A 14,108-nucleotide genomic window follows, 5' to 3' on the forward strand; every position below is an offset into this window, starting at 1 on the left:
CTATACCCCTGAAACATATACAGTGTTGTAAAACAGTGTTAGTTACCGCAATAAATGTATTTTTTTTAAGTCAACAACTTTTTTTTTTGCTTCAAGATACATTTGTTTTCATTATTACTAGTAAAAAGTTCATTAGTTTTTATACACACACACAAACACACACCCCTTAAATATTTTAATTTTATCTTAAAGGTATAACATGAACATCAGCTAATCCATTGATTTTGGCCCCAATCTTACTTGTAGTAAGATCAGTCTGTTGGTTTAGTCTCATAAAATTATTTTTTCTTACTGCACTGTTGGTGGGAGTGCAAACTGGTCCAACCACCATGGAAAGCTGTGTGGAGATTTCTTGACCTACTAAACATAGAGCTTCCATATGATCCAGCAATTCCACTCCTAGGTATTTACCCAAAGGACACAGAAACATCAATTCCAAAGAACACCTGCACCCCTATGTTTATAGCAGCACTATTTACAATAGCTAAGCTTTGGAAACAACCCAAATGCCCCCAAATAGATGACTGGATCAAGAAGATGTGATACATTTACACAACGGAATATTACTCAGCATTCAAAAAAAATAAACACATGCAATTTGCAACAACATGGATGGCGCAGGAAGGGATCATGCTCAGCGAAATAAGCCAAAAAGAAAAAGAAAAATACCGGATGGTCTCACTCATAGCAGGAATCTAGAAAACTTAAATAAGGGACCAGGAAAATGAATAACTATAAGAAAGTGAAAATCAAAATCAACAAAAAACTGAACCAGAGACACTCTATGGGGGGCTGGGAGGGGAGGGATTGGGGTCAAAATAAGGGGGTTGCAATTGTATGGGGAATATAAAAATAAAATTTATTTAAAAAATTGTTTTTTCTTTAATCACCCATGCAACATTGCTTAAGACTTCCAAGTTTGGTGTTTTTATGGAAGAAAGCTTAATTACACTTGAGAAGTTACCTAGCTGCAGAATTTTTATTGATATTTTATAATCTTCTATCTCACTTTGCCCTAAATTTTACCATTTTTTTCCTTGCACATTAATTTGACAACATTTAGGAACTCGCCTTTATGCAACATCTCCAAGCATTATTTTTATTTTTTTAAAGATTTATTTTTTATTTATGAAGTGCTGGGGTATAGGCCAGATGTGCGGGAGGGTGAGAGGATTCACCAGAGACAGAGTGGGGAACAGAACAGGCAGACTGACCGAAGTACACACTGCTGAGGGGAGCAGCGCCCCAACAGGAGAGGTCTGCTGCGCCATGTGGGACCCTCGCAGGCCGGCCCCGCCGGGATTGAACCTGCGCTGCAGAGGCTGCGAACAGCTTCACAGTGCGGTGCTCAAACGCCTGCGCCACCAGGGAGGCCCTTCCAAGCATTGGTTTTAAAGGAGACATTAGTTTCTCCAAATTAGTTTTAAAGAAATAACATATTTTTTTTGTACTCTCATTTGACAAGTTTATTTATTAAAAGTACAACTCACATGAAAAGGTTAGGGAATAAATTAACAGAGTCCTGGTACACCTCAATCAGTTGGAATAGAAGGGCTCCATATATTTGAGAAAATTCTTGAGTGGGAAGAAGTTTCTGAGAGGGTATTAAAAAAATTGATTGATGTAGAGAGATGGTTAAGAGATGATCTCTTAAGAAAGTTTCTAGTTTATCCCTACTATGATGTTAGGAGATGTTTTCTTCAGTTTTACATAAATTACAATAGTTCTATCAAATTTTATTTTGTAAATATTTATGATTTTATAAAATTAGCCCTAGCAAAGTGTTCCCCCAAACTCATTTTGCGTTTTCTCAGAGGTGCAGGGCTCAGTAGAACATTGCCTATGCTTTTGTACTTTGGTTGATTCAATTTGCTGGCTTGTTGTTGCCTTTACCTGCCCGCAGCTCTTGAGGCCATTATGTCACTGCTGCAGGCCATTAGGGTGGGAATTATGCTCTTTCTGAATTCCTTTATTAGGAAAAACTGGGACAGTGCTGTCTTGGGTGATTTATTCTCCACTGTTGAGGCAAAACCCTTTCATATACTCTATCCAGTGTCCTAAGAGTGATGAAATTGCCTAGTGGTGGGAATAAGCACTGTTGCCTGCCTGGCCCTGTATGAATATCAGGTTCACAGGGTGCTTCTCTCCCTAGCCTCTGGTAGTTTCTCCCCACACCCCTGTATGGGTTGAGGAGTATTCAAATGAACACCTAAAGGGGAGCCTTTGCCAATCTGAATTCTCTGCATATCTCTCTTCTTTCCCAGTCTCTATTCTGTGTATTTTAGTTGCTACAATCTCCTTGGATTCTTAGCTATGTCTCCAGCTCAATTTGCCAGGTTCTGTGTTATTTTTCTTTCTTGTTTGTGGCCTGGAATGTCTCTGAAGGCAGTAAGGCAGGGCTTGTCCTATTAGTTTCTCCTTCTGCAGGGCTTTCTGTCTTTAATGCCTGATGCTCAAGTGGTTCATGATCATTTTTTTCATATGTTTTCTCCATTTTATTATTATTTTTTTTGGTGGAAAAGGAATCTGTTCTATATTACTCTGCATTTGTTTTAACCAAATGATAACTTTTGGTAAGATTTTACTGAGAATATGAAGATTTTAATAGGGAAAGGAAACAGTCAGTGCCTTACAATGGTAACTATATGTAGATATGTAGATATCCCTGCTGATATTTTATATCTAGTTCCCAAGCTTGAGTTCACATAATTTAACAGGATAACCCCCAAGGGAAGGGGAAGTTCCAGGTTCCCTGCCACACCCTAAGGGAGGGTGCAGCTAGGAAGAAAGGAAAATGCAGAAGGAGACTTGGAGGAGGCACACAGAGCAGAGTCATGTGAAGAAGCTATGCTTGCTTCTTGGGCTTGTACCAGGGACGTGGGGGACATGGAAGTAGACATTTGAAAGACACAGAGACATGGGTGAGAGGTCTGTGGAGAGGTTGACGATGGCAGCCTTTTCCTTGACTTGTATTTTCGTTTTTCCCTTTCGTCTCAGACTTACCTGGCCCCTTCTGTCCCTTTTCTGTGGTTCCCCACCAGAAAGTGCCTTAGACTATTGGCAAGCTTTTGGGTCTCAGGGGTCCCATTTTGGGACCAACCCTGTTTGGTTGGGCATTTGCCCATGAGGGTATGGGTAACTTTTGGGTGCTTCATTTGGAAACTTTTTAAACTATATTCTTTCTCTTCTCTTTATTTCATACCAATTGTATTAAAGTTACTTTCTATTGAAGGTCATTTACATTAGAGTATGTTTTGTCTTGATGCAGTTAATGACAGAATCCATTTAGAGTGGGAGGTTTGGGGGTTCTGGTATACCCTCACCCTGCTCTGTAATAATAACAGTAACTATTTTTTTGACCCTTCCCTCTGCTGTAAAAGGTCTTCCTTTATCCTCTAAAATAGTTTTGTTCCTATAAGTCAAAATGTCTCAAACTTTTTAAAGGAAGTTTATTTATTTAAACAAGTGTACATTTAGGACCTAGTTGAAGTCATCTTCTTTTCTTCCCTGTGAAGTAAAAGATCAATATGTTCCAAAGTTAAATTCAAGTTCCTACCTCTTAGGAGCTTTCAAATTCAAAATGGCCATTTCCCAATTAAAAACAAATAAAACCAAGCCCCTTGTGCCCAGCCTCAGCCCGGAAACCCCAATACACCAGAGTATGCTTTTATATATTGAATCAATTAATATACACTTGTGTATGTTACATATGTAAGGTGCATTCAAACACACAGAGGCATATACAAGAAATCTTAATTGAGTCATAAATAAAATGTTAATTATAAAAGTTGTGGAAAATTTGAGCTTTACTGCCTGCCCATTTTCATTTTGGTTGTTGCGCTTTCTCCTTCTGATGTTTTGCTTATACAGTGTTTTCTTTAATTATTAAATTTATAATCAAAATAATAATTTTTAGAAATTGGTGTTAAAATTATTTAATTATTTAATTGCAGTAACATTAGTTTACAACATTGTTTGTGATTTAGAGGCATAGGGTCTCCCCCTGCAGGTCTTGTTACCATACCACACACCCCACCAAAATACCCAGAGTCCTCCACCATATTTCATTATGTTTCCTCAACACTTAGTTGTCTCCTCTCACCCTCCCACTCTGGTAGCCTCAGTTCTATTGGCAGATTTCTATGTGAACTTTTATTTTTTTTTTTTATGTGAACTTTTAAATGAAGCAAAGGAACTCGTTAGTTAAAAGAACTATGTAGGCACGTTTATTTATTTATTTATTTATTTTCTAAATATTTATTTATTTATACAAGAGCTGGGGTACAGGCCAGAGGCATGGGAGGTGAGAGGATTCACCAGAGACAGAGCAGGGAGCAGAACAGGAAGATGGACAGAAACCACTGCTGAGGGGAGCAGCGGGTGAGACAGGAGAGGTCTGCTGCGCCATGTGGGTATCTCCCTAGCCCGCTGGGAATTGAACGTCCGCTGCAGAGGCTGCGGACAGCTTCCCAGCATTGTGCTCAACCCACTGCCCCACCGGGGAGGCCCTGTATGTATGTTTATAAAGTGAAGAATACCTAGGAGGGGAATTACTGGGTCATATGACAGATCCATGTTTAGTCCTTTTTTTTCTTTAAAGATTTATTTATTTATTCATACAAGAACTGGGTACAGGCCAGAGGTGTGGAAGGGTGACAGGATTCACCAGAGACAGAGTGGGGAACAGAACAGGCAGAGCAAATGAAGTACACTTCTGAGGGGAGCAGCAAGTGAGTTAGGAGAGGTCTGCCATGCCATGTGGGTCACCTCCCTGGCCGGGGATCAAACTCATGCTGCAGTGGCTGTGGGCAGCTTTGTAGGTTGCACCTTAACCCCTTGTGCCACCAGGGAGGCCCCATGTTTATTCTTTTGAGAAATCTCCATATTGTTTTCCATAGGGCATGGACCAGTCTGCCAACAATGTAAGAGAGTTAATTTTGGATGGAGCTGGAAGGGATTATGCTAAGTAAAATAAGCAAGAGGAGCCTCCCTGGTGGCATAAGGGGTTAAGACGCAGCACTGTGAAGCTATCTGCTGCCACTGCAGCACTAGTTCAATCCCTGGCCAGGGAGCTAACCACATGGTTCAGCAGATCTCTCCTGTCTTGCCCGCTGCTCCCCTCAGCAGTGTATTTCAGTCAATCTGCCTGTTCTGTTCCCCACTCTGTCTCTGGTGAATCCTCTCATCCCCCACACCTTTGGCCTGTCCCCCAGCTCTTGTATGCATAAATAAATAAATCTTAAAAAAAAAAAGAAATAAGCCAGAGGGAGAAAGACAAATATGAGATGATGTCACTTATATGTGGACTATCGAGCAATCAAGCAAAGGGTCATATAAAGTCAGTTTTAAAACCAACCCTTGAAAGCTGACTGTAGAACTGAGGCACCCAGAGGAGAGGCGTGAGGAGGGAGACAAAGGGGAAGAGAGCACAGTGGACTATGGTGGAGAACTGTGAATGCTTTGGTAGTGGGTGTGTTATGGTGCCTACACCTGAAGGGGGAGGTCCCATATTTCCAAAATACTAATAGTGATGTAAACCAATGATGCTTCAAAAAAAAATTAAAAAGCATATTTTATGGTAAAGGAACATAAAAAAACTTTCTGAATCTAATTGTAACATTTTCAACAACTTTGGTACATTCCATTTATACATAGAGTGGGATTTCTTGAAGGAAAGATGTAGTTTTTAAATTTGTATTTTAAAAGTAAACTTTTCTATTCACTGAACTTCAAAGTAAGAAAGATTGAGAAACTGAAAAATTAGTGTTAGTATTGAAAATAGTATTTCAAAAGAATAAACTCAATTTGTAAAGCATAGAATGAATATTAAGAGAGAAAGTAAATTTGTTCTCTCCTCTTTTTCTTCTATTTCATGAAGACATGTCATTTTCTCCTGATACAGGTCAAGTCTACAAACCAGCTATTTTTGTTGATAGGTGAAACATGTTGCACTTAATTCACAACTTTTCTCTATGTGGCCTCTGGCATATCAAGCAGAAGTAGGTTCTTCTTTGTGATTTTTAGTACTTTTTACCTGTTTCTACTAAGGCCTTGCTTAGATTGTATCACAGTGTTTGTAGACTCTCATTTGTGAACTTCTTGGGCTGTAAAATTGTACTGATCACTGTCCGGGATGCCTAGGATGGACCTGTGTATATAGGGAACAGAAAATGTTTGTCAAAGGAAGTTGAAAAATGTTCATTCACATATTCATTCAGCAGCACTCATTCAATGTGTTGAAAAAATTAGAGTATGCACTATTCTAGATCCTGGGAATATTGTGGTGACCAGGACCAATGTAGCTTTTACTCTTTCACAAGCCTGACGATTCAGAAGAAAAGACAGGTTTTGATAGACATCATTACAATAAATGATGAGAGTTGTGATAGGAAGCATAAAATACTGTAAGAACTGCCTTAGGGATGGAGTCTAAGCATTCTCAGAAGAAGTGATGTTTAAGTTGAGACCAAAGTTATGAGCTGAAACTACCTGAAAAGGATTAGGAATATTGATGGGAGGGAGGCAGTGAGACCAGTAATAGGAAATCTATTTACTGCATTGTTATTTATGTGTTTCAGAGAAGGTAGATTAGCATTGCTTTAAACCAGGATTTTGGAGGATGAGTGGATGGAAGGGGTGGCAACAAAAGGACGTGAAGTTTCTTTGTCTGGTGATGAAAATGTTCTAAAATTGAGAAAAAATAATATATCCAGGGAGTGATTTTTTTTTTCTCCTAACAGTGCTACTTGGCTTGCTCTTTATATTACTTTAACAGAGACAAAGATTGCAGTAGTTGTTTAATGCTTAAATAATCTTTTTCTGAGTATGGTTCATCAGCCAGTTCAGTATTCAAACATTTTGAGTCAAGAATATAGAATTATTTTTGATACATATTTAATTTTAATATGAAATAAAGGACTGTATTCTACAAAGGCTATTGTAATTTTCCAATTCAGAATCATGACAAGAAAAGATAATCTTTTTGTGGGAATTCATCTGCCCTCAAAATTTCTGAGGTCACTTTAATTTTTCAGTTTCCTAGGCAGCAGTTGTGACTTGAAGAGAAAAATCACCACTTGTTGGTCTAAAAACTTATTGTCTCTACTAGAAATTTCCTGAGAAAATAACAGCTAACATTTGTTGAGTGCTTTTCTTGTACAGATACTGAGTTAAATACATATTATGAACTGTATTATTTAAACATATCAGAAATATTGTAAGTAATATTTTTATCCCTTTCTTATAGAAGATGACACTGAAAGTACTTAAGTATCCAATGTCTCAGAACTAATAGTGACAGAAAAGAATTTGACTTCAGAAATGTCTGACATCAGAGACTGAGTTCCTAATTTGGTATTGCTTAAGAGAGTTATCTGTGATTTATTAACATGTTAAGTCTGACGCCCTCTTCACAGACTTTGTCATTATAAGGAATACTATCCTTTGTTATATTTAATAAAAATAATATTTTCCATTATTTTTATGCTGAAATTCATGAATAAATGGACACAACTATTCACAGAATAAAATAAATAATACAGGCCCTTTAATATGTTGGTGAAATGGCTCTATTTTGGAGAATGTTTTGGCAATATTTTACTTAAAACTTATCTGTTTTGTGACTCAGCAATTCTATTTTCAAGATTTAAAAATTTTCTATGCATTTATTATCAATATGTATAATTTGAAATAATATATTTAGACTGATATCAATTGCAGACTACAAGGTATTAAATTAATTGTTATCTAATATGTTTGGATAAGCATATTGTGTAATTTTATGTCTAGACTAAACTTCTAACAAGTGAGTAAATGCTTCTAGGGAATTTATTATACAGCTAAATTTGCTCATACATACAAGGATACATGTCACGGGTGTTCTTTGTAGTAATGTTTGAATAGGAAAAATTTGGGAGTGTGTGACTTGTTCAGTAGAAGCTTAGTAAAATAAGTTATATCATTAAGGTGTAGTTTTATTCAAGCATAAAAAGAATGACAAATGTGAATATATTCATAACTTACATACATACAAAACTTACATTTATAGTATAAAAGACATATAAATATGTATATACACATGAATACACATAAAACACATTTATGGAGAAATTTCTGGATAGATATAAGAGAACTTAGTGGGTTTTTGAGGGCTCAGTGTGGGGACGTTTACTTTATAGTCTTTAATATGGTGACTTATTTAGAAGTAATTAATACATATTGCTTTGATAGTAAAAATAAGTTTAAATTGGAAAACTTTAAAAACATTTTTTTATTTTATATTAACGTTTTACAATACATAATTTAAAAAAAATTTTAAACAATATTTGCTTCTTCCCACCCCCTCAGGTGTAGTCCCCATAGAATTTCCTTCCCCAAGGCACCTGTGCACCATCACCTCAGTCCCCTGTGCTCCTCCCTCCCTCCCTCCCTGTAATCCCTCTCCCTCCTCCTCCCCAACAGTATATCTCTGATTTATAATTGTCTGATTTTGCTTTGTTGTGTTTTGTACTGTTATTATTTTTTACACTGATGTCTTATTTGGTTTCCCTATATTCCTGTTATAAGTGAAAGCATCCGATATTTTTCTTTTTCCGTCTGGCTTATTCCACTGAGCATATAAATTAGAAAACTTAAAAAGAAGTGGATGTGGTAATTCTCTTATAAAATTATATTAGTGGAGAGAAGTGAAGATGGGCTTACTCTTCATTTTATACTCTTCTGAACTATGACTTTTAAAAATTAATATATATTGTTTTTATAGTAACACTTTTAAAATGAAAAACCTTAAAATAGTTAACATATGTCTCTAACAATTATGTACTTTGCAATATATTATATCTGTCACTAAACCCAGGATATGTGAATTCATATACATAGATAGTTCAGAATAAATCTGTCTTAAACTGTTAACAGAGAGCTGCTGTGTTCTTAAGGCTCACTCTTTAGCATCCATTGAATTGCGAAATAACTCCATGAAGATTTACCTTATTTTTATAAACAAGATTTTTTTCTGTATGAAGTCTTAGTAATGAAACATTTCATAGCAACTGAGATCAACAAATGCAATAGTTGACAGCAATTTTACTAGGTGTTGCTAGTCAATTGAGCATAGTTTTCTTGCAGGAAAATGGTATCATGCATCTTAAACTCCAGAGCATTTATCAAAAATGGATGCCAGGTTGAAACTGCATTGTTTATTAAGAGACAATGACAATTTCCTAGCGTCATCTGGCCATATTTTAATACTATACTATCATGGTTGGATAATAAGTGCTGAAACAAGTCATATTTGAAACTTCTAAAGTATAACTTATTTGGGGTTATGTTTTACAGGTGAAGCTCTGAAAATATCAGCTGAAAGATTTGCAGACGACCCTTGTTATCTCCCAAAAAGAGAGGCAGTGGTTCAAGCTGCCAGGGCCCTTTTGGCTGCAGTTACCAGACTCCTGATCCTCGCAGACATGATTGATGTCATGTGTCTCTTGCAGCACGTGTCAGCTGTAAGTAAAAGATGGCTTAGTTTACCTTGGAATTGTTCTCACTTCTAATTCCATTCTCTGAACTGGACATCAATCCTAGTGCATCCAGGCCCCATTCTCATTTCTTAGTGTCACCCATCAGAAGCTGACTCGATTGCTTTGTGAAACTAATGTATACATCAGGAGAATGAAGCTAGAAGTTAGTTTTAAAGCCAGTGGGAGATTGAAAAAACAGAAGATGGTTTGCTGATGAGGAAAAGGACAGGAGAAAGTGCTAGGTTTTGACCATTTATTGCGACCTATATAAATATATATTAACATAATTATACAGATAATGGAGATAATAAATACATAAATATAAATAATGTGAGACAGAGAAAACTTAAACTTAAGATGTTGAAAGTTTAATCTATTTTTTAAGTCAGTACTGCTTTTTATTTTAAAGCTTTATTTATTTATACAAGAACAGTCAGAGGCATGGGAGGGTGAGAGAATTCACCAGAGACAGAACAGGGAGCAGCACAGGCAGACAGAACAAAGACACTGTTGAGGGGAGCAGCGGGCAAGGCAGGTGAGGTCTGCTGCGCCATGTGGGTTTCTCCCTGGCCGGCTGGGAATCGAACCTGTGCTGCAGAGGCTGCAGTCAGCTTCACAGCGTGGTGCTCAGCTGTGCCACCAGGAGGCCAAATCAATACTGCTTTGATGGCCCCTCTGGATCCAAGATAAATAATACATGTTTATAGGTAGTCTGTGATAGCTGTAATAATCTATTATGAAATGTACAAATGGATTTAATATGAAAAAAGAATATATTTTAACTAGGGACCTCTAAAAGCAACAAGATACTCTATTTGCTTTATTTTGCTAGACAAATCCATCTAGCAAAGGTTTAGCAGAAAGAGACTTTATTAAAGCCTTTTACTTTCTTAAATTTTAGTTTGAACAACTGTTCAGATGTAAAGGTTGCAAAGAATCTTTTGCAGTTTCTATTTTCTTTCCTGCTTTAAATAGGACCCTTACTCTTTTGTCCATAAATACTTCTTCATTTTAAAAGGTGCCTGATGTCTATATTATCACTACTCCATTAAGCAAATGATAGCCTTGACTGGTTGACCTTCTTGTCAAAATCTTTTTCTCTAATTGCTGAGCAAAACCTTTTTTTGTTTCTTTATCTTACTCACTAATGCTTATTTTAACCCTAAAGTAGAGTGACCTTTCCTTTGTACATTCTCATTCCTTTTCTTTTGATAGTTTTATTAGTACAAAAGAAAAACTCAGCACTTTTTGTTGTTGTTTAAATAGCTCTTAGGAAAGGGATTAGTTCTCATCACCAGTAGCTGTCTACTATTGATTTTGTAGGTGAAATAATTGAGCAGTGTTCCTTGTTACTTGGTTATTGGTTTGTTGAATACCTCAAACAAGTCCCTAAACATTTCTAAGATTAATTTTTTCGAATGTGAATATAGACACTAATAAATGTGATAATCAGGAAAATGGTATGAAAAATTAGGTGGCAGTTAATTCCTAGTTCCAATAATCTGATATTTCCTGGTTTAGACTCTAGTTTTTTTGAGGTTGGGCAGAATGAAAGGTTTTTTGTAAGGTGAAAATTGCCACATTTGTAATCAAGTAGGATGTAACTGGATATATATATATATATATATGCGCACATATATATATAAAATTGTACACACACATATGTATACATATGCATATATGCATACATAAACACACACACACACACACACACACACACACACACACACACACATATATATATAGAGAGAGAGAGAGAGAGAAAGACCACAGCTTCCTTCATTACCATTTTAATTGAGTGCCAATAACTATTAGGTATAGTGCTAGGTAATTCACACAGTAGGTCTTGTTATTTAAAGCAGACCATAGATCTGAGACATTCAGTAGGGGAAGTGGGAGAGGGAGAGTAGAAGAAAGGGGGTGTGTGTGTGTGAGGGACTATGGGTGCTTTGGTGGTGGGAAAAGTATGGTGACCACACCTGAGGGGAAAAATCCTATATTGTGAAAAAATAAACAAGAACGCTTTAAAATTTTAAAATGAAGGTGGTAATATAGATCGGGGGAAAAAAAAACCCCAACAAATTACTCTTTTTTGCGACACAAAAAAGTTGATACTTACTGAGGTTTTATAATGTGCCAATCACTGTGAGGGATTAATTCCTTTAATTCAATCCTCACAACAGCCCTATTATGATTCCTATTTTATAAATAAAAAGCTGAAGCATACTGAATTTAAGAAATTTGCTCAAGGCAATAAGAAAAAAAAAAACAACTTTCTGAATTTAGTACTGCAAGGGTTAGAACATTTTTAACTATAAAGATCTTCCTGAAGTGTTTAGACAAGTTCATGTACTCTTTTTTTTTTTTTTTTTTTTTTTGTAATAGAGGCATGCTTTTATTTATTTGTTTGCTGGTTTGTTTGTTTTGTTTATACACGCACTGGGCATAGTCAGAAGCGCGGGAGGGTGAGAGAATTCACCAGAGCCAGAGCGGGGAGCAGAGCAGGCAGAAGGACCGAAGTACACTGCTGAGGGGAGCAGCGGGCGGCAGGAGAGGTCTGCGCAACATGTGGGACCCTCCTCCGGTGGCCGGGGAGCAGCCGGGGATCAAACCGGCGCCGCAGAGGCCACAAGCAGCCTCGCAACCCAGCGCTCAACCGCTGCGCCACCGGGGAGGCCCAAGTTCATGTACTCTTAACAGGTTGTTAAAGGAATTCGGGTTTGCCAGGGGAGGAGGATTTTGAAACTCTTTATCACCTTTCTCCCTTTAGTTGGCAACTTGTCAGAACCTGAACTTGGGCTAGATCATTTAAGTTATAAGTATGTATAATGCAAGAATGGTACTTCTGCTCTAAAAAAGGAAGACCTTTGAGGTAAATTGTGATAGTTTTTAAAAATTATTTTATCCTCATGAAAATGTTTATTTGAATTGCATGACCAGCTCCTTTGAGGTTTCAGATAGAATGAAGACAAATTGAGTGTTTTTTTGAGATTGTCACAATTAGAATTAGTCAAAATTTTCTCCAAAACTATTCTGAAGAACCTGTCTTATAAATCTGCAACATGAAAAAGTGTTTCATTATGGTCGATGCTGCCTGCACACAGAAATGTTTTCAGTGCACCCTGTCATATCAAAAGTAGGGAGAAATACTGCAGTATAGAAACTTGTATAACTTTGCTTAACCCAGATTTTCCCAAATTTTTTGACCTTAGAACTCTTCTATTATGTTACCTTCTCAGATCATATTTTGGGAAATATTAGTTTAGAATATTTCTAATAATTCTTATGATTATATTAAATTTCTAGTTAGAATAAAAAAACTTGGTGTGGGAGTATAAACTGGTACAGCTATTATGGAAAGCAATCTGAATTTACCTTAAAAAACTAAAAATGGAAATGTCATACAACCCAGTAGTCCTACTCTTGACGCATCTGTTTATCCAGGAACATGAAACTAACAACACAGAAAACTATTGCACTTTAGTGTTCACTGTAGCATTATTTACAATAGCTAGTATATGTGAGCAAACTAAATGTCCATCAATTGACAGTTGTATCAAAAAGATGTGGGATATCCATACTATGGAATATTATCCAGCCACAAGGAAAGATGAAATGCAGTCATTTTCACCAAAATGGAAGAACTTTGAGAGAATTATGTCCAGTAAAGCAAGTGAGAATAATAAAAACAAATACTGGACATTTACATAGCAGACAACTTGATAAAGAAAAATGATTACAAACCTAGTGGACATTAATTAACACTGATAACAGAAGTTAAGAGGGGGGGACAGAGACTGCATATATATAAGGGATGCTAATGGGGAAACAAACAAACAAAGCATTGCCTCTGTTAGAACTCAATCTGGAAATTTCCTACTGTTTTATTAACTCTGACATTTTTAAGATGAAGGATTTATCATTCATCAAATCTTTTTAGTTGTTTTCAGCAAGAGGATTGGACTGAATTACTAAATATAATTTGCCAACCCAACAAAGTCCCCAAAATCAAATCTGTAAATTATTTTCTATGAATATTCTAGATTAGAGGTAACTCCAATAAAATATTGATATTAAAACATCTTGTAAAAAAAACAAAGCTCTCTGATGTGACCATCCCATAATATACTCAGATAATTACTTTTTTTTTATTTAAAGTTTAGCATTATCTTACCTATGATAACCTTGCCATACTCTGGTTTGTACTGATTTTGTGAGTAATTAAAACCTACACATTTCTAAACTCAAGCTATTCAATCCAGGTCTTCTTCTGACAGTGGTTTTATTTCTTTCAAGAATTTAATTTTTTTCTATATAAAGGTCTGAGAGTTTAATTTTTTCTATATAAAGGTAGATGTTATATTTATAGAGTAGTCTCTCCTTATCCATGAGGGTCACCCCCAGTCTATGCCTGAAACCATGGAACCCATATTGTACAATATATACTATGTTTCTTCGTATACATACATACATATGATAAATTTTACCTTATAAGTGAGACACAGTAAAAGATTAACAATAAAATTGAAAAATTATATCAACATGCTGTTATGAAAATTTTGTGAATGTGCTCCTCTTAAAATACCACACATT

At 36.3% G+C, this 14,108-nt stretch overlaps 1 protein-coding gene across 2 annotated transcripts in view; it reads left to right on the plus strand.

The window, feature by feature from the left end:
* Positions 1-14,108, plus strand: part of CTNNA3 (catenin alpha 3) — a 1,457,807-nt gene that overhangs the window by 127,220 nt on the left and 1,316,479 nt on the right. For both annotated transcript variants that reach the window (XM_054690496.1, XM_054690495.1), the window contains exon 4: positions 9,334-9,500. In XM_054690496.1, the coding sequence (XP_054546471.1) occupies positions 9,334-9,500 (167 nt within the window). The remainder of the gene's footprint in view (positions 1-9,333; positions 9,501-14,108) is intronic.

This window comes from Talpa occidentalis, unplaced genomic scaffold (assembly GCF_014898055.3).
Source record: "Talpa occidentalis isolate TD23 unplaced genomic scaffold, MPIMG_talOcc4v2.1 talOcc4.8, whole genome shotgun sequence".
Classification (NCBI taxonomy): Eukaryota; Metazoa; Chordata; class Mammalia; order Eulipotyphla; family Talpidae; genus Talpa; species Talpa occidentalis.